Consider the following 21,021-nt stretch of genomic DNA (forward strand, 5'->3'; position numbering starts at 1 on the left):
ACAGTAATAAATGAAATACGAGACAGCGAAAACGTGATTCGAAAGTACCGTTTTGCACGTGCTTTCACCACGTTAACACGACTCGACGACATTTTCGTCGAGCATTTGTTTCCCCTGATCGACGAGTAAAACGATTATTTTCCACAAATAACCGCAGCCTATTAAAATAATCATCGATCGGCCTGTAGCAATCGCGCCGAGCCTCGCAAGAGAATTATCGCGCGCGGTTTCGCGGCAACAGACGGCCAATTAAAATTTCAGTAGTCCGAACGAGTGAAGATTAATATACGCGCGAGCTTAACCGTACACGAGGAAAGGAAATTGTATACCGCGAGCATAATCATCGTCTCATTCTCCACCGACAACGAGCGGCTACTACTCCGAGCCCGAAATTAAGAGGAGCCGCGCGTAAATCGCAGCGACGAGTTGAAATTACAAGTCGCAATTACAAGTTGAACGGTGGCACGGTGGCGCGATTTTCTTTTATTAAAGAACCCCACCAGCATCGATGTTTACCGGCTGGGACAAATGGGATGAAAGTTGTTACAAGTGAAAATAGTTATTAATGGTTTTGTCAGGCATGAAGCCTTCGGCCGCGAAACATTAATCTCGAATTACCGGCGCAGCCGGTGGCTCGATTCTTCTCGTTTCAATTAGAAAATTCCAGCCGATCCGCGCACCGGAAAATTATGAAAGCTGCTGCTCCACAGAGATAAAAGTCCCCGGGATCCGCCGTCCCTCCCCGGCGTTTCTTTTTCCTTCTCGTCCGACCGCGCGACGAACGATCCTCGTCGATCCCGCGCGCGGTTTCGCCCGGACAGAAAACCGCCGGGCTTCGCTTTAATAGCCCACGCCAACTGAATCGTGGCTAACTACTTGCCGCGAATATCTCTCGATTTCTTGCGTCGATTCGTGATCGGCCGGCTACCGGCTGCGGTCCCGTCTCTTTCCGCCTCCTTTCTCGCGGAATCGAATGTCCCGTCTCGTCGCCCCGAATTCGCCTTTCGATCCTCTGTTCGAGGAATATGCTGCTCCAACAAATTACACCAGATTTTTGGATCAGAAGATGGTCAAATTCAATCGACGATAACTCTGCGAATAACCATCGTATCGCGATAATTTTTCTTTTAAATTAAAGCTTGAAACCTCTTCTTTGAAATCAGCTTTCTGGATTTTAAGTTCCATGCACCCTTGTCACTGTAACAATTTAAAAGTGGATCCATGTTTAAAAATTATATAGCAATCTTCATATTAAAAATCGTCAAGTTCGTCGAAAAATACAGACCTGGTCAAATTTTTCTCAGCGATGCCGTTTCCATGGTAATAAAGTTCAATCCTTCACCTTTGATTTAAAAAAAGCTGCATCCTGCTGCGATTTTTTCCCCCAAAGTTACAGCAGTTTAAAGTAACCCTTTATTCGTGTCCGTCGCTTCGCCATTTTCACACGGATGGTATCGCACGTAGATTCGTTCGTTCGATCGTTGTTACGATCGCGCATTCCGCTTATGAAATATCACTGGTATAAATGCTTATGCAAATCTGCACACTTTCCCGGGGTTCCGATTTATGGGAGCGGAAATGAAATATCGCGATGGATGGTTTTGCTAAACAGGGGGGAAGAAAACTGGAATGCGCCGTAAACGCGTAATTAAAAGTTTCTGTTTTATTGTGTTTCACTTGGCAGCGTCCAGAAGTTCTACGAAAAATTGTTAATTGGCTGCCACGATGATAAGAAAGGTTCTTATAAGCGAAACGGGTCGTGGGCGAATCGCGAGGGTAAACTTTTCGTTTCGCTTTTACTGAAATTACATAAATAATTCTTCACGTGTTTGGCTATGACCGGACAAATGCCTTAGACCAATCGGAATAATTAATTAGAATATTTATAAAGTATGATTACTAGACTGTGAAGCTTCTATGTAAATTCTAATTTTCACGAATTCATGTGTAGAAACTTGAAGGAGAAGATTTCTTTCACCAATTAGAGAATTCGTTGCTGTGAACGTGGAACGATATTGCAATTCATTTTCGTTGATACACAGGTCTACTTATATTCTAAACAGATGCGCAAAAATCTGCGATCCGACAATCGCTAATGAACAATGTATTTCTGTACACTTGTCAAAATTACAAGACCAAGGAATTTCTCTGTATTTATAAGTAGCTTTTAATAGCGCTAGCTTTCATAATTCCTTGCCTTTCTCTTTATCGTTAAATTACTTCGTATACCATGCAAGTAAATAAAGTAATAAATTATTTCGGATATCACACAAGATTAATGATTGATAATGCGTTTCGCAGAAAGATCGGCAACCTCGCCTGACAAGTCTCCCCATTTTTTCTTTTCCAGATCGTGCGGAAGTGTTTGTCACCGACGACACCGATCTACTGTTTGATCCTGTCGCTCGTGCTCGGCACGGTCCAAGCCGAACGATGGTCGCGACAGGTGTCTAACAGCGAATGGATACCGCTGCCGGATCCAAGGACGACCCAGGCCCAGGTAGAACAAAGCAGTCCTGATTCGGGACTGATAGCGAGCGGCACGTCGCAATTGCCGCAAGTCCCGCAATTGTCCTTGCCGCCGGCGCTCCAGCAACAGTACCAAGACCAGCTTCTGCAGCTCCAAAAGACGCAGGAGAACATACAGAAGCTGCTGCTGCTGCAACAGCAGTTGAGAGCCCAGCAGCAACTTCTTCAGGTATTTACGGCGACCATCTTCTGAAATGTGTGTTGGATCAGTTATAAAATGACCGTGATCAATCGTTAATGTAACGTTACTTCAGTGAAGATCAATGTTTTTTTAAATTAATGATTGTAATGTACGAAATTATTACCTATTTGATGACTAAGGCAGTCTCTGCTCTGTATATACAGGGTATCCCAAAAGTCGCTCATAATACTTGTAACTTTTTCGTAACCTTTTCCTTTAAATACAATCCGTCACCAAACAATCTTTTTTTACATCGTAAATGGCAATAGGAATTTATTGAAATTTATTCTCTAATAAATACAAAAAATATTTACTTATCTTTAGTGAAAATTTCATTACAATATCTTTAATATTTTCAAAAGTTTTCACTGGAGCTTTCCAAACTGGCCACTGTAGGCCATCTTGCGCCGAACTCGCTTCTCATTGGCCAAAGGAAAACGCATTTGCGCAACGAAAAAAATAACCTTAAGATATAATAAGATAAAATAACCTTTTATTTCCCAATTCCGAGCGACTTATGGTACACCCTGTATATTTGTTCTTCATATAATATACATTTCCATTTTGAAAAACGTCCATCCTAAATTCAATTCTACTGAATAACACTTCTACACAGTTCTTCGATTAACCCTTTTTTGGTCGTGTGTCGACTTCAAGGCGCAGCTAAAAATGATCATGCCACATTTAAAAATAATTATTACCAAATTTACTTACATTTAGAAAATTGTTAAGAGCTGTTCACTGTTGCGCGAGTCACAAAACTCAGTTTATAAAAATGTATAAAATCAATCAATCAGTGTATATCTTTGCATAAATATAAGTGAAGTGCATATCCTTTAGGTTATATAAAATGGAAACGCTATAGTTAACACTCCGCTTAAAATGGCTCCGACTGTAAACGGTCGAACCAGTCGCCTAATCTTTCGTCAGCGTTTCAAAGGTAACAGAGACGTTTCTGTTGCAGCAGTCCCAAACGTTCTTGCCGAGCGGATTCGGGAACGCGGAGGAGGAGAAACGGTTGCAGCAAAGTGGATTAGGGCATCAGCAAACGGACTTGGCACCGGAGGATCTCGTACCTCCGTTACCGGCCACGGAAGCGCTGCCCCCGGTATTTCCGGCGCAGAGCTTCCTTCCGGCACAGAGAACCCGGGCTCATCCGCCGGCGAAACACGAGAATCCCAACGTTCCCCAGGAATTCGCGGGCTTGCCCGGTCAGAGTTTCAAGTCTAACCACCTGCTGCAACAGGGCCACAATGTCGGTGATGCCGACGAGGTTCGCGAGAACCAACGGCCCGGCGGCAAACACATGAAGGAAACGAGTCAGGCTGCTCTTATGGGACAGATGCCGACCGGTCAGGACGAGGAAGAAGAGGTTTGTTTTAAAACAAATCGAAATCGATTCACAGCGTACTATCGGTAGACATAACCTTTGTATTGCGATTTATTTCGTAGAGGAGTATTATACTATTAATGCTAGAACTTACCAATGGTTGACACGTTGACCGCGAGATCCAGGATAATTTTACGGTTCTTCCGGACTGTCACTTCACCGCGTGTTACCTAATAGCGGGCGATCTAGAAAGATGGCGGAGGTGGAGGGAAAGAAAGGGAAGCGTTTCGTCCTAATTCCGCTAGAGGGTTCATTAGTAAAGCTCTTTAGCGGGGATACTTGTAGAACGGTTAACCTAATCCTCGCCGCTGAGCTTGTTTTAGAACACAAATATTGAGATTTATAAAAATTAGGTTGTTTTATATCTGAAATAATTCATATGCCAATGTCCTAAAAGTGGGACGGTCAATGTTTTCGAAAATGAATAATAACGATAATGGTAAATTCAATTCAAGCAAACTTAAAACAAAAACCTTACGTAGATGGTTTTATAATTCTATTGATTTTTGGATTGCAGCGGGCAATGCATTAAGGACAGTATACAGGATGTCTCAAAAGTCACTCGCATTCGGAAGTTCAGGGTCCTTTGGATCATTTAAAATAACTTTTTCCTTTAGAAAAATTTTTCGTTTTGCGTCAGCTGAACTTGTCTCTCATCGGTCGGTGTTTTTGGTTAATAAAACTCGTAACCAAAGTTGCGGATTGCTTTCTCAGAAGTGACATTGGCGTAACTATGATTGAAAAAATCTCTATTGTCCTAGGTGCAACTGATCTACGTTCCGGCCGATACCTTGACGCAGCGAGGGCAGAAGCGAGGTCGAGGCCGCAAGTATCCGATGCGGCAGCAACAGCACCATCAACAGCACCACCAGCACCGAGAGAACCCGGGTAGCGATCCGAACAACCAAGATGTGCTCACTCGTCAGATCCTGCAGCAAATCCAGTTGGAGCGCGAGGAGAAGACGCAGTTCCTGAACGAGGAGAGGATGAAGGAGATCGCGCGGCTGAACGAGGAGCAGAGGGCGCTGGAGCGGAAGGCTCGGTTGCAGCAGGAGGCGGTGCAGCGAGAGCAGGAGCTGCAGCGGCAGCGGGACGCGGAGAAGAAGAAGAAAGAGCTGGAGAAGCTGGAGGAGATGGCTAAGCAACGGGAGCTGGAGAGGATCCGCGAGGCGAGGGAGAAGCAAAGACTGGAGGAGCTCGAGCGACGGCGACTGGCGGAAATGAGGGCGAAAGAGGAGAAGCGGAGAGCGGAGGAGGCTGCTCGACAGAGAGAGGCGGAACGGCTGGCCGCGATGGAGAGGCAGAAGGAGCTGGAGCTCCAGGAGGCATTGAAGCAGCAGCGAATCTTGGAGAAGCATCGCGAGGACGATGTTAGAGCCGCGACACAGGCGCTGACGCAACACGCTCAGGCGCTGCCTCTGACCAGGGATCACCAGGATTTCCAGCGCCAGCAACACCAGGAGACAGCTAAGCCTGTCAGAAGCAAGATCCGAGGACGACACCGCCAGAGGAACCAGTTCCAGGAACAGCCGAGCTATAACAGAGAGGCCACAACCACGCCATCTCCGAATCAACCGCCGCTGTCCGTCTACATGGGCAGTTCCCACGCGAAGGCCAACAACGCCAGAGTGTCCGACGTTCTGAAGCTGCTGAAGGACGCCAAGACGATCGCGGTGCTGGACACGGTCGGCCCCGATACGCCCCAAGTGTTCGTCGGACCTACCAATCTGGACCCTCCATCCGGGTACGCCAAGTTCGACCTCCCCTATCTGTCGACGATCGACCACAACAGAGTCGAGAGGAAAGTGGACAAGCTGCCGTTCTTCGTCGCTCCTCTGAGCTTCGACCCTCCGCCCGGATACTCGAAGATCCCGTTCCCGGCGCCGCACATCGGCTCCGTGGTCGTCAACACCTTGGACAACACGGATCCTAAAGACGGCGACGATCAGAACCCCAGCCCGACGCCGCTGATCGAGCCAAATTCCTACAGCGACGGACTGGACGGCGGTCTTGATTCAACCACTCCTCTCTACGAACCCCAAACCACCGCCGGATACTCCCAGGAGCCGTCCAACACGCCTAAATACGAGCAGAGTTACTCGACCACACCGCAACCCGGCTACTCCGGGTCTAGGTTCAGGTTCAGGCAGTATTACGGCGACAACAAGCCGGCCTCTGTGATCAGTACTGGTTACTACGAGGACCAGAGGCCTTCCACCAGGAAGCACAAGTACTACGATGATGGTTCAAGGTCCACCGAGAGGCCCAGGGAGGAGACTTCCGCCGGCCAGGTGGAGCAGGTTTCTTACGCGACCACGCCGAGCTTCAAGGATGTTCCGGTTGACCCTCAGGATCCTTCGACCAAGGAGCAGGACCTGGCCGCGCAACTCGCGCTGATCAACCAGGAGCTGGCCCAGCAGAGAGAGGCTCAGAGGTATAATACCGGGGGACAGTATGGCCCGGATAGTTCTGCAAGCGGTTTGAGCAACGCTTTCGAGGGCGACGTGGCTACTGGAGAGGTTAACGAGGTTAGGGGTCCCGTCGGACCCACCCAGTACAGTCTGCCGGCGGAACTGCCGGCCATCTCGCCTCATCTGCCTGGTCTGGTCAACTCTTTGCTGGATAAAAACGAGGGCAGGTTGCAGGCGAGCACTACCACCACTACACCGAGCACCACCACTGCCGCCAGCACCACTGAACGCACACCTACCACTACGTACAGGCCACGGGGGAGACCGAGGTAAGTGCACCTGGAGTTTCTGAGTTACTCAGTAAGATAGTTGCTGTAGCAACCGATGGTTTCAGCAATTTTTTGGTTCTTTGAAGGAAGTGATCGGAGCTTGCAGGGTCTTTGCAATTAACGATGAATTTATGCTGGCGTTTGAGGACCATTTTCTGACCCAGAGAATAAATTATTTTTCACTGGATACCGTGGTGTGCATAATTATTGAACCAACGTAACTCCCACATTTTTATTAATACTTAAACGAAAATTTAATAAAACATTGTATTTTAAATAATACCTTTTTTATTCTGTAATTGTTCATTTTTCAAAACGAGGCCAGATTTTTTGTCTTCGCGTTTAATGGCACCCGGTAAATAATTTTTCAAAGAACACCCGTTGCTGCAACCTCGACTTTCGAAAGTCGTCGAACTTTCCACTTTACGTTCTCGCTAGAATTTCTCGCGGGATCGATCGTCCGAGTTCGAGGAGGGTTCGAAGAAAACGACGGTATTCGGAAGGAAATGTTTTGTTTGCTTTAGGAGCCGAGTTTCCACGGTGAAACCGAGGACGACGACCCAGGCGCCGACCACGAGGATAAACGTCGACAGGAATCGGAGGCCGTACAACAGGTCTAGGTCTAGATTCAGCACGACTACCGAGGCGTACCAAGAATCGTACGAGCCGACCAAATCAAGGATTCCGGAAACAACGGTGAGATATAGCACCGAGCACAGGAGACCGACCACCAGGACGCAGAAGTTCAGGACTCGTGACAAAGTCAGCCAGCAGCCCGAGGTATTACAATTTTCACCCCTCGACTTTTCACCTTTCCGACTACGACCTCTCTCACCTTTTCCATCTCCTTGATTATTTAAACAAAGAATACTGGAAAGTTTGAATTACGATAGCTTTCGAAAGCTAGCTTTAGAAAGTTAAATTGTAATTAATTTTAAATGGTAGGAAAATTGATTACTGTAGATTGTCGTATAAAATTTATTTCTAGTAAATTTGAATTCTGAGTTCTAAAGAAGATAATTAATAAAACTTTGAGCTATGACAGACCTTTAGTAGAATTTTAAATTCTATTAGATTTTTGGTACGATTAAAAATTATAATATAATGATATTGATATAAAATTTCAACTAACTAAGAACTATGTATACGATATTCCTTTAATATCCAGACCCACGTGCAGAGTCCTCAAACGCAACAGACCTACGAAGAGGCCAGCGACGCAGGATCACCGCCGTCGGGATCGGCTTTCCTGCAGTCGACCGTTTCGGAAACGGCCGCGCACCAACTGGATACAACGTCGAGCCTGAGCGACTTCACTCCCGAGAATTATCCACCGAGCACGGTCGCCACCACCGAGAACTATCCGACGGCGAACCACGGATCGTCCTCGCTGCTCTCCGAGGACTACGCCAGGACACAGAACTATCCGCAAACGGTCCCCGATCAGTCCCAGTATCGCGGCGGTTACGAGGAGTCCGTGGAGCCGACAGGCCTCGAGAAGGCGCCGGTGAACGGGTTCAATTATCAGGCTCAGAACGGAGAGGCGCTTGACCAGGCGATACTTCAGAGACCGAAGGACTACCAGCTGGACGGGAAGGCCGAGAACAGCGACTTCGAGCTGGCCACCACTCCGGATCCGCGGTTCAAGACCACGGAGGAGCAACGATACTCACCGATTTACGACGGGAACGTGCCGCAGGGCCAGCCCGAGTACAGTCTGACCGGGCAGGATAACCTTCATCGATTGGAGAGCGAGAAGATCCAGACCAGCGTCCTCAGCGGCGACCAGAACCAGGAACCTATCTTCATCCCGCTGCCCGAGAACAAGCAGGAGGACTACGTGCTGCCTGTTTCCTCCACCGAGCTTCCTCTCACCGAGGTGGAGTGTTTTCCAGATCACTGATTTATAGGGTGTCCTAATAATGTCTGATAATTCGTGGCGGGTGTCCGAGATCATTTGAAGTAACTTTCTCTTTTGTAAACATTTTCGCGGAGGAATCGTCAACGAGTTGTTAACGTATTATAGTGACAGCGATATAGGGAAATATATAAAATATGTAGAAAAGTTTTATATACAGGGTGAGGCACAAATTAGGCCCCGCGATTTTTCAGCACCACCCTCTCTGTTTCGGCAAAATAATATTCCTTAGTATTATGTATTACCGAATTATTTCGAGTATGTTGTAAAACGGAAAAATTATTGTAGATTACAACGGAGGCCACTACGACGAGCACGACGCCCGTGGTGATCCGTCAACGGGTCCGCGGACGTGTTGGCAGCCGTCCCCATCAGGAGCCGTCGGTTCAGACGCGGAACCGTGGCTCGCAGGACGAATACGTGCGTTTCAACGTCGTCAATCAAGACTCGTCACGAACGTCCTCGAATCGACAGAGGACCAGATCGAGGACACGCAATCAGAATCACGGATCTCAGGTCCAGACCGACGGAAACGAGTACATCAAGATCCACACGGCCCAACAGCAGAGGCAAGTCGCGTCCGTGACCACCACGCCTTCGACCACCACCACCGCCGAGAGCCAACCGGAAGAGGACGTCGACTACGGATTTATAAGGCCACCGAATTTCCGGCCCGCGCATCCGGCAGATAACAGGTTCCAAGCACCTGTTACCTTCCGGCCTCAGATTTCGGAGGTGAGTCTTAGAGATTTTTTACAAAGTTATCGTCGCTCGAAGTTGGCCAAATTTTGCCCAAAGCCTATCTCACGCACCTCTATGTTATGTATATTTCTTCATCAATAATTTTTTGAAACATTTCCAACTAAAATTACTAAATCGAACACGGAACTATAAAAATTTTTTATTAATACCATCGTATCATTTCCAACGCAGTAAACTAATTAAAGCAACAAAGAACCGTATAATTGCAAAAAAAAAGCAGAAAATCTTTACTTTGCACTTCGCGAAGGTATCGAAAGGGACAATTGACGGGTTAAAAAATGTGAAGAGGGAACCTCCGTCCATGAAAAATCTATAACAAGGTATTTAAGAGGTTCTGTCCGATAAAATCGCCAGGTGCCGCAGCAGTCCTTGTTGGCGACGGACGAGACCGCGGTGGAGTCGAACCCGCCGCAGACGCAATTGCTGAAGACACGTCAGAAGTACCAGCCATCGCCGAGTCGTCGCCTGTCTAGCCGGCCGACGACTCTGCCGCCGACAACGACGACGACGCCGATCCTCGACGTCGTAACCACCACGGAAAGAATACCTGTTGCGACGGTGTTGCCGGACGACTCCGTGTACGCGACGAGGTCGAAAACGCGGCCCGACGACACGCGACAGACGAGGGTCAGAAGTCGGGTGCGCCGACCTGGTAAGAAGCGGGTGTCGACCACCAGCACGACCGAATCGCTCCTGGAGTCTCACAACGAGCTGCCTCTGGACGAGAACTATCCGCGCGTGAGGACACAGACGACCACCACCGAGCACCAGGCCACCCTCTACGAGGAGAATTACGACGGCGCCTCGCAGTTCCCCCAGAATCGCGACTCCGGGTCCCAGTTCTACGAGACCTCCAGCGAGAACGTGAGTGCTCGCTCCTAGACTCTGCTGTTCGAGATCACAGCAGCAGGAATTTTCGTCCGTTTCACTGGCCGATTTGTTCGTTGACCTCGCAAACTAAGATTACCTTCACGGATGCGTCGATTCACCGCCATGCTAATTAGAAGACTATAGAAATCCCTGTAATTAGAAGAATATAGACGCGTCTTTTTTTAATAGCTTGCATTTTTAATTCGATTTTTGCCTGTGGAATTTACAATTTTCTTTCGTGAATTTTTGAACGATTCATCGAATAGTTAAGAATAATATAAAAATTATTTGTAATTAAAAACCAACTCCGTTAAAAACGATACAATGCCGTAATAACAGCGATAGTATAAACAAATTGGAATTATATTATAAAAAAGAACGGAACGCCTATCTGGCTTCTATCTCGCGCAATTATTTTAATGCGAGAAATTTCTGATTTGCATAACGAATTACAGTCTACTTAACAGCCTGTCCGCTATTTCGAACGTAACGGTAATTTCATTTGATTTAATAGCCGAAAATCGAGCAATTAAGCGAACGGTTTAAATACTCCGGGGATGAATGATAGAAAAATGGAACGGCGAAAAAGCGCATAGATTAGAAAAGATTTCGGCTCGCGGCGGAGCCTGGTTAGAAATTCGAGAGAGCGGACGGCGGCACCACGACCTGGTTTCTGTTTTGTTTTATCGATTTCGGCATGCGAACCTTCGTTACGTGGTCGCGGGGCGTGAATAATGCCGGAGATAATGAGTTTCGCGTAAGCCCGCGATATGGGAACGTAAGAGATCTCGATACTCTGCTTCTTCTTTTTTTTCTGTTCGTCAATTTAAGGCCCGCGCTCGATAATTCTGCGTCGAGCGGCGAGCCATTTGCCACGACTTTGTTTTACCGATGCAATTTTCCTCGCTCGACGTATCCAAATATTTTTATTATTTATTTACGCCATTTAAACGTAGCATTGAAACATTGAAAAGCAATTATTATTATTCGCGCCGTATGAAGACGATAGGCTTATTATAGAAGCAAGTGAGTGACACTCGGAAGCATTGAAAATATTTTTAAAATCTTGGAAAACTATGTGAAACTATTAAAAGATATTAGAAAAGTATTAGAAAGTATTAAAATGTACCAAGAAATATCAAAAAATATTTTTAAAGCATTAGAAGGTATCAGAAAGTATTAGAATGTATTGAAGAGAACTAAAAAGTATCGAAGAGAACGAAAAAGTATTGAAGAGTACTAAAAAGTATTAAATAATATTGAAAAGGGTATTAGAAAGTGCATGAAACGGGAAGCGTCCCCCCGCAAGAACAAAGCCGTGGAAATCTATCATTCCGCGCCGTTTGAAACCGGCCGGAGAAGAATCGACGTCGTCTTACAGTAGGGCATCGTTACGTTCGTTTCAGTACCCGTCGGAGTTCATCCTAAACTTCGGCAATTACCAGGAGCAACGGCCCCAGAGGGACGAGTACGATCAGACGCAGCTGGCCAGCAGCTCGCCGGAGAAGTACAGCGTGCAGAGCGAGCAGAGCGACCCGAGCAAGGACGACGGCGCGGAGGACCCGAGCCCGTCGACGGCCGACATTTACGGCGCGGAGAGCCAGTGGTCCACGAAATTGACGAGGACCTCCTTCCAGCCTGGCTTCACGGTGAACAACCAGGTGAACCAGGGGGCCGGGGAGAAGCCGAGGGAGCAGTGGCGGCTGCGCGGCGGCCACGCCAAGGACGCGAACGCCCCCGAGATAATCACCGCCGGACCGGAACTCGCCTCCGTGACGTTGCTCGTTTCATCGGACGACAAAAGGAGCCCGGACGAGGCGATCGTCGACGAGGAGTCCATGCTGATGGGCACGACGGTGTTCGGCAGGAAGACCAGCCCGCCGGATCACACCGAGAAGATGAACGACAGCGAGGTTGCTGTGACCGGCTCGCCGGTTTCGATCGGCAGAAAGAGGATCGCCGGCGGACAGGATTCTTGGCTGATGGACAGGCTGGAGCATTCTGCGGAACAACGGGCCGCCATGGACCTCGAGAAGACCCGGAAGAAGGGCTCCGATACGCCCGCCGTTAAGAAGGTGAGACCGTGTGTTATTTAGCATACATATATTTCATTAGATCATTGAAAACTTAACCACTTAGCTGCGTCGATATATTTAGAAGATAAATTTTGTCTTTCTAAAATTGTCTCTTTATCTCTATCACCTGTAACCCGTTTTACCGCTTGTTCCAGGGTACCCGAAGGAGAAGGGTCCGTGTGCGAGTGCGTCCAGCAACGGAGGACTTTGTGACCGCAGAATCGCAGCACTACAATTCGGCGTTGAACGGCTTGATCCGCGAGCAGTACAAGTACAACCCTCTGCGGGAGACGAAGCTGCCGACGCCGCAGCCGATCTTATCGGAGAAGTCAGCGTTCCAGGACTTCCTGAAGGAAATCCTGAAAACTGAGGAGCCGACAGCTAAGCCAACGACGACGACGACAAGCACCGAGGTGCCGGAGATCGCCTGGACGATGTCACCAGCGGCGACGACGGTCGCCGTGGCGCTAGCCGATTCCGACGGCAGCACTGAGAGTCAAATGACGACGATGCCGCCGACGACCATGCAGCCAGAGGACGCGACAACTTTTAGCCCACTTGACGAGGGAGTCGCGCAATCGGCGCGGCCGAAGGGAGCGTCAAAGTCTAAGTCGTGGTCGGGGAGTTACGACGGAGATGTGAACGATGAGCAGAAGAAGAAAAAGAAGGCGGATCCTTGGGATGGGAATTGGAGCGAACGAGCGGCGTTGGACCTGAACTTCTTGGCCGACAAATACAAGTCGAAGGAGAACGACGTGAAGCTGAACGACGATTGGGAGACGAGCCGGAGCAGCGAACAGTCTGACAGGACCCGTTCGAAGTCGGACGATATTGGATCGGTGGAGGAGACCGGGGGTGAACGATCGAAGGAGCAGGTGGACTACGCTCACCCGAAGAATCACAGAGCCAAGTGGAGCGAGGTGAGGCTGCCGTCGGCGTTCGAGCCGTCGCAGACCCGGAGCCAGGACTCGAAATCTGTGACCGGGACGAGCACCGTTGTCCCGGGCCTGATAAATAAAAAGGAGGGCGACGACAACGTGAAGACTCTCTCGGACTACGTGAAGGCTATCTTCGACACCATGAAGAGCGCCGAGGAGGAAACCACGGTTCCCAGCACGGAGAAGCCCGAGGAGATGACAACGACCCTGCAGACGCCGCCGGAAGCGGACGCGGAATCTCCGACGACCACCATCGACCCCGAAGTCCCGACCACCATGCAGAGCATCTTCGACGTCGGAGATGCGAAAACCGAAGCTGCCCACGAGATCGCCGAGACCACGGTCCGCGCGAACGTCGAGGATGCAACAACTCTGGAGCGAGACGCCACGAGTCCCGAGACCACGCCCACCGGCTCGTCGACCGAGACGCAGACGACGGATCCGCCCACGACCACGCCCACCACCACGACCACCGCCAACGCGACCGACTCGATCCTCGGCAAGATCCTGCGGACCTCCACGACCACCAGGGTCTCCCACATGACGGAGATCTGCTACAGGGGACGCTGCGTGATGACCAGGCCCAGCCAGGACGACCGACTCAGATGAGCCGTTGCGAGAGCCGAACCATCGCGGGATCGTCGCTCTCGCACTTCCAGGTCCGGTGACAGGCCTGTTCAACTCGGGACTCGAGCAGCCGGCTACCAAAAGTGACAGAATTGAGGCAGGCGCGGCTGGCCGTCGCTCTCAGCCTCCGGAGCGCCGGGGGCTGAACCAGAGAGCAGCGTGGGCGGGGCTTCGACGCTCCTCGAACGTATATTCTTGCTCCAAGTAGGGACAGGCGTTAATTTCACCTTTCGCGACGCTCGATGTTCGACATTTTTGTGCTTGTCGCTTTCGCGAGTCGATAACTAGACTGCGGATTTTTATGCAACGTAAAAATTGTGAAAGTTTATCGTAAAAAACGTCCCCTTTTTAATCGGTTCAGTGAGCTGTATATATAATACATGAATACTTTCGAATTCTTTTCGCGTCTTTAGAATTTTTGATCTAATTATTTTTTTTTTAAAAATGCATAAAATTCACAGTCTAATGGTGATTTCCTCTCCTTTTTTAACTACCTATTACTGATGATATAGGATATTGGATTCGATTCTAATGTACGATGAACAATTGCTGCGTCTCTTTGTTATATCATCGAGCACAATAATTTTTATATTCATCGAATAAGATATATTAAATTTTATTATTCTCTTAGTTGGTTTAATATCATTTAATATATCTCAGTTTTATCTTCGAAGCGTGTCCCAAGCAAGAAGCATCGCGGTGGGCGTCCAAGCCGGGCCGCCGCCAAAATCTGCCCACCTAATGTCCGCCACTTTTGGTTCCGGCTCCGAATTCTGTACATACAACAGCGAACGCAGCGAGACAGTCCGCGGTTGAACACACTTGTTCGAAAGGGAACGGACCTGTCCAAAAAGGGCCCACGTTCGTCGCGATCCTTCTCTCTTATTTATTCAAAGCGGAAACGAACGTCCCTCTCTCGTTCAGCCCTGGGAACTGCCGAAGAATCGAGGCGACCGGTCCGCAACATCCCGGCGCGTCCGTTTTTTTAATTTATTCGATGATTCCGTCGCTTTCCGCTCCGGATGCGGCTCGGTGAGTCGATGTGAAACACTGGAACCGTTGGGCCCTGTAACAAGCCTAATTTATAACGTTTTCTAACACGATAATTGTTATTTAATTTATTCGATTTATTTAATCATTGTACGATTTTTATTACAATATAAGGTCGACGAAAGAACTTTATCTAAAGATGTACATTGTAAAAACGATATTGTAATATATCAGGAATTGTAAAACAAATGGTCAGGGACCAGCACGTTTAGGGCAGCTGCGTAGGTTCCGGTGTTTAAAATCTGGAAGCTCGTTGCACGCAGTTAGGGGCTCGCCGGGGAATTTCACGAGGCCGTGTGAAACTGTACATTTCGATCGGCGGGGAGTGAGTTCCATCGAGTTCGTCGAATGTGAGAAACGTCGAGCACAGTCTGGAAACGTGTTACCCTCGGTCAGGGTAAGGACTGGCGCGACGAGGAAAGTGAACGAAGACGAAGAAGAAGAAGAAAGTGGCCGTGGAAATCGATCGTCTTGTTTGCCAAGCAACCGAGGCGTCGGAGGAGACGGTTTTTGGCAGCCGGGTTGGCTCGAAGCGTCAACGGAGGCGACAACGTCCGACCATACACAGCCTTATACCGACCATATACAGGGTGTCCAAAGAATCGTTCGCTATAATGAAACAAGGATTTCCTCAAGTAATTCGAAGTAACTAAAAAGAAGAAATTGCTTCAAATTATCTTAGGAACCTCTTCTGCTCTTACTGGGAGTGACTTTTTGGACATTCTGTACACGGTCTATGATAACAGCGTCGCAACTTCGTCTGTCCGACACGCGTCGCGTCGTTTCGGACGATCGCGGGCCAAGTCTTATTTAACTGAATTACATGCCGGCCGTAGCCGGGCCGGCGTACGTGTAAGTTAAGCGTCTAAGTATTTTAATAAAAATTTTAAGAGAAAAAACCGGCCGATTCGGCTCGATCCCGCCGCCGATTCGTTGTCCAAGTCCTTCCGTCCCCCCCCTGCCGATGACCCACTTTACCGCTCGCTCCGTATTCACCAATAATCCGACAGGTAATTCTACATCGACAAACAAGTCGCGAACGGCCAGATAATGGTTTTCTCTTCCCGGGCCTCGTTTCCGATCCGATCGATCCCCTTATATCAATATTCTATGCCGTCGCCGCTGGCCCGCTGCTACGCTCGTCCCGGTAATCGTAATAATCTGCTAATTCGATTGGAACACTTCAGCCGTAACAACGCCGCGCCTCCGCATCCTAACTAGGCTAAACAGAACTTAAAAGTGTGGAAAGACGCGGAGACGAGTCTCGAACGTCGACGCGATTCATCGTTTTCTTTAAAACCCATGGAGGGAACATAGTGTTTCGCATCGACCGCGAGGCAGCGACGATGCAGCGTGCACTTGAAAACAATTTTAATTCTGTCAATCTCAAGACGTCGATATTTTTGAAAAATTCCTTGCAAAGAATATTTTTTTTGAAGGAAATTAATTTATTTCGAATTTTTCAATATTTCCGTGCTATACAAATTCCGCATTTATTTAAAACGGTTGCGAAAGGAGCAGCAAAGAAATCGATTTTGTTTCTTTTATTGAAATTAATTGTAAAAATTGTGAGCATCGCTTTTTTTAGAACGGAAATTATTTCTTAAGGCATGTTTTTTATTGTGAATATATAAAAGTTAATCTATATCTGTTTAGTCGTTGAATATTTCCTGTTCGAGGGAAGGCTTGTAAAATGAACAATAATTCATGTTCTGAAAAATCTATCGTTAAAAAAATCTTGTTGAAAAAAGTTCAGTTGTACGCGATATTGAGTAAGTCACAAATTCCGTCGCGATACTCCCGAGTTTCGCTTGAATGTCCAAGGTTAAAAAACACTCGTACCAGATTCCCTCCATTTTTTCTCTTATTCTACAACATTTCGGCTTCGACGCAAAAGAAACTGCATCGCTTCGCCTCGTTCCTATTAAAAGTGCTCTGATTTTTCATTTAGCCCCGCAGCGGCTGGTGCGCGCCTCGAAAAAAAAGCCTAAAAGAACCGAACGTTTCGGAGACACAGCCACGCATCGTATGCAACAAACGAGATACAATAACTCCGAAAAATATTCAGTCGCTAATCTAATGTCAAAATACAACAAACTTTCAATTTAGTATTATACGTGACCTACATAATTGAAAAAATATTATGAAATAATTTAAATATTGAAATAATATTTAAAAAAGTGTAGAAAGATATAGAAATAATTTTTCTTAAAATTTTAATTATTAGTTTGTTATCGTGAAGTCAAAGTTATATCAGTGTCCGAGTACATTTTGGAATCACCGTGGAACCAGCAGATTTGGCCAACCCCCCTAATTCCCCACGTTAAATCTCAATCAGCCTGGAATCGCAGAAGATTAGCCGGAAGATTTTTAATCGACGATGACAGTGCTCTCTCTCTCTCTCTCTCTCTAATGCTGTTAACGCGGCGACGTACCCCGGGATCGCGCGGCGATTCCTTCGAATTAAGGTCAAATTGTCTGAAAACCTGACGGAGAGAACCGAGATTCCGGAGCCATTCGAGCGTGGCCCGAGGAAAGAATGGCGACGAGTCGGTCGTTGGAAGCTGAAGGGATTAAATGACTCGGCGGGAAACAGCGCCAAGAGTAACGTTTCCCTTATTGTACCCCTTGTGATGTTCTTTGTAGCCGGGATTCTAGGGTGGAGGAGGATGAGGGCACGCTCTCTGGATCCCTTTCAAGAGGAAAAATGGACGACTCGGACCTTTCGCGTTCAATCGTGCCGGCAAACTCGCCGTTCAAGTTCGAAGAGGTTCACCGACCCGGTTTCCTTTACGCTAATTAACCTCCATTGTTTTTTATCGAACATTTAACGATCCTCCGCTCGGACTACGGGTTAACTTTGGTTACGCAATCCGACGATCTCGGTTGCGGACAGAGTTTCGTGACGAATAACGAACACCGACGAATCACATTTTATCTAAAATTTGAAAAAAAAAGTAAAAATTCAATGTGAAACAAATATTTATTCGACGCTGCGAATAAATATAGAATTTATCTAGACAAATATTTAATCGATACATTGTCTGTCGAACAAATATTCAATAAAAATGTATACGGATATCAATTTATCCGGCACTAAAGAATGGATATTCGATTAAATAAATATCCAATCGAATAAAAATTTATCTAGATTCATGTGGATACTAACGAAATAAATATCCAGTCGAACAAATATTTATCTAGATAACAATTCGTGTCCTATGCACGACTAACTATAAATATAGATTCAATAGAATAAATATAGTAAATAATATATATTATAATACATATAAATAAGAAGCTAAGGGTTGTTTCCAACGTATAAATTATCTATAGTTTGTAGAAGCGGTAGCCATCGATCCCAAGACTCGTTGAAGCGTGTTATCAAAGTGGTCCGGAAGTGCCGCCGCGATCATTTTCGAATAGCGGTAGTTTTCCGGGCTGTTATGGCTGACAGTGGCGGAGGTTCGGGGTGCAGGAACGCCTAGGTCGTCCCCCATCGATATCTGTGTCGCGAGACCGAGACACCGGCGTTGCTTCTGATGGCCACTTCGATTCCGGAAATAGGGAATAATCTGCTCGACGGTGTCCTCTGTCTCCGAATAAAGTGGCGGCGCGCGAATTTAGAACGTGCCCTTGACCCCCGTCGAGCCGAGAGTCAATTTCCCACGTCGAGGACGTCCACGACGCTTTCAACGACCGTCCAATATTTAAGGATCCGACGAGGAAGTCGAACGCGAGAGATCCGCTTCCGATCGGGCGGCTCGGGACGTCGACACCATTAAATCAGTTACATTGAAATCACCGCTACAGCTATTCATCGGTCACGATTTTTCCCTTCGAGCGCCATTCAAGAGGCGCGGAATTAACCCCCGTGCACGGCTCAATGGGAACCCAAGGCGCAGATTATTGGACGTATTTCATTCGAACAACGAATTCAATTTTATCTGAAAAATTTAATCGATATATTAATAAATGAAAATAATATTTGATTCGAAGGATCTATCCGATATAGCTATAAAAATATAATTTTATTCGAAGAATTCAGTCGAACCGTAATTTTGATAAAGTGGTATTTGAATCTTAATTAAAATTTCCGCTGGTTACTTTTGGTTTCAGAAACTAGAACAATCTCGTCCAAATGATTTAAACCAATACAATACAACAAGTAATCTTTTAAAATTATAACCAAAATTATCAGGCTTCGTTTAAAAAAAAACTACAAGCATTTCTCTCAGTTAAAACGTCACGATCACGCAAGAAAATGTCACGAAACTACCCCCCGTGTAGCGCGGACCAATTTGCAATATCAGAGAAAAATGAGTGACCAATTGCTACAATGAAATAACGATTGCTATAATAAAATAACAATTGCCGCGATAAAGTAAAGACTGCTACTACGATGGAACACGCGTGTGCAAAATGTCGCGGTGATTTTTCTCGAGATCTAGAGAATCATGAGGGTGAAAATGGAAATTGCGAGCTCGGGGGGGAGGAGGGGCCGCGGCGGTAGCGGAGGGTAGCAAGCGGTCCTGTTAACCGAGACGTTAACCTAATTTTACAACGGCGCGTGTACATGGTCGGATATCGGTGCGACATGGTGTGGAAAAGCATGAAGGAGAAGATCGAAGGAGACGGTGTCGCGTATCGCGGCGTAGTCGAGCGAAAAATGGCGTTCGCGCGCGATCGATCGCCAGTCGCGGCCATAGTCCGCCACAGATGGCGGGACCACACGCGGAAATATTCCGACGTTTCGCGGAAAAGGAGAGCGACACCGCGAGTCGAGTGGAGCAATGACATCGATGGCGGTGACTTTTGCGCGCGGCAGAAACGGCGGAAACGCCGCCTCGTTTACGGGGTACCGGGGGCGACGGTGTTTTGCCCGAAACTTTCGACAGTCTATGTCTACCTTGTCCTCTACTCGTTCCACTTACAGCGACTCCCAAAAGTATTCGAACGCTAGTATAACTTTTACTTCTACGCCACGTATTTGAATAAGTATATGTACATTGAAAGGAGAAAGTCCTCTAGGGTATATTAAAGTAGAGGATATAAACGTCAAAACGCGACGAGCGCATGTTCACGTATATTCTTATACGTTCAGTTCGTTCAGTGGTGCTCTAACGATGACATTCATAATTAATTTTTAATTGGATTATTATCATTATTATTGTTATGACACTGCAGCAACGCCTAAACGAAACAGCGCATTAATATTGACCCGGTAATTACATTGTGCTCCCGTTAGTCAATTAGGAGACGCCTAGATCGAAACGCCTACTCCAACCGCAACAATATTAATAACAAATTAACGCTTCGCGTCTCGTTCTAATTACACGTCGAACACTTTCGACGGACTAAAGTTCGGACAAATATTTCATTTGCATACGCGGATCCGAGAGTAAACAGCAAATAGCTGTCGCGAGTTCACGCGTACACGTAAGCGCCCAGCGAGACAATATTATACAAGCAATATTTACTATTAGCAAATTTTATCGTCTCGTTTGGCATTATCGATAGAACGAGATTATCTCGAAATTATCTCATCTTGGATGTGCTCGTTTGTTTTTTGTTTTAGTACAGTCATCGATTATTCGTTCTCCCGTCTACGATAAATATAATAATACCGATAGAAGGGGTACACAGCATAAATACACGGGCTATTTGAATCGTATCAATAGCTGAGCGTCTTGCAACAAATACTTTTCTAACGACGCTTCTACAATTAGCGTTGCCTGGATCATCCCTGTTTTCCATTTCGCGTGCACAGTCACGCACGAAGTAATTTTTATAAACAAAAAGCTCGCGTTAAAACCATCGACTTGGTCCGTTAAAATTCCATAAATAATCTTCGTCGTCCACTGTAAAATCCACGTTTCCCTCTGACTGTAATCCGAGATTAAAACGAAAGATCGTTAACGACGACGTAACGACGAAAGAT

General features: G+C 47.0%; 1 protein-coding gene across 1 annotated transcript; it reads left to right on the top strand.

Annotated features, from left to right (window-relative positions):
• The first annotated feature begins 2,102 nt into the window (after positions 1-2,102).
• On the top strand, positions 2,103-21,021 carry LOC144473396 (uncharacterized). Its single transcript, XM_078187229.1, has 10 exons — positions 2,103-2,112; positions 2,328-2,698; positions 3,675-4,082; positions 4,862-6,840; positions 7,365-7,620; positions 8,009-8,719; positions 9,047-9,493; positions 9,875-10,384; positions 11,797-12,465; positions 12,621-21,021. The coding sequence occupies exons 1-10, from the start codon at positions 2,103-2,105 to the stop codon at positions 14,010-14,012; spliced, it is 6,753 nt and encodes a 2,250-aa protein (XP_078043355.1). The 3' UTR covers positions 14,013-21,021.

This window comes from Augochlora pura, chromosome 7, assembly GCF_028453695.1.
Source record: "Augochlora pura isolate Apur16 chromosome 7, APUR_v2.2.1, whole genome shotgun sequence".
NCBI classification, from domain to species: Eukaryota; Metazoa; Arthropoda; class Insecta; order Hymenoptera; family Halictidae; genus Augochlora; species Augochlora pura.

What these genes read in the sequence shown, in the direction of transcription:
- LOC144473396 (XM_078187229.1), top strand. An exon ending in AGGCCACGGGGGAGACCGAG is followed by an intron (nt 6,841 to 7,364) that starts GTAAGTGCACCT and finishes TGTTTGCTTTAG; the next exon opens with GAGCCGAGTTTCCACGGTGA. An exon ending in CCGAGCTTCCTCTCACCGAG is followed by an intron (nt 8,720 to 9,046) that starts GTGGAGTGTTTT and finishes AAATTATTGTAG; the next exon opens with ATTACAACGGAGGCCACTAC.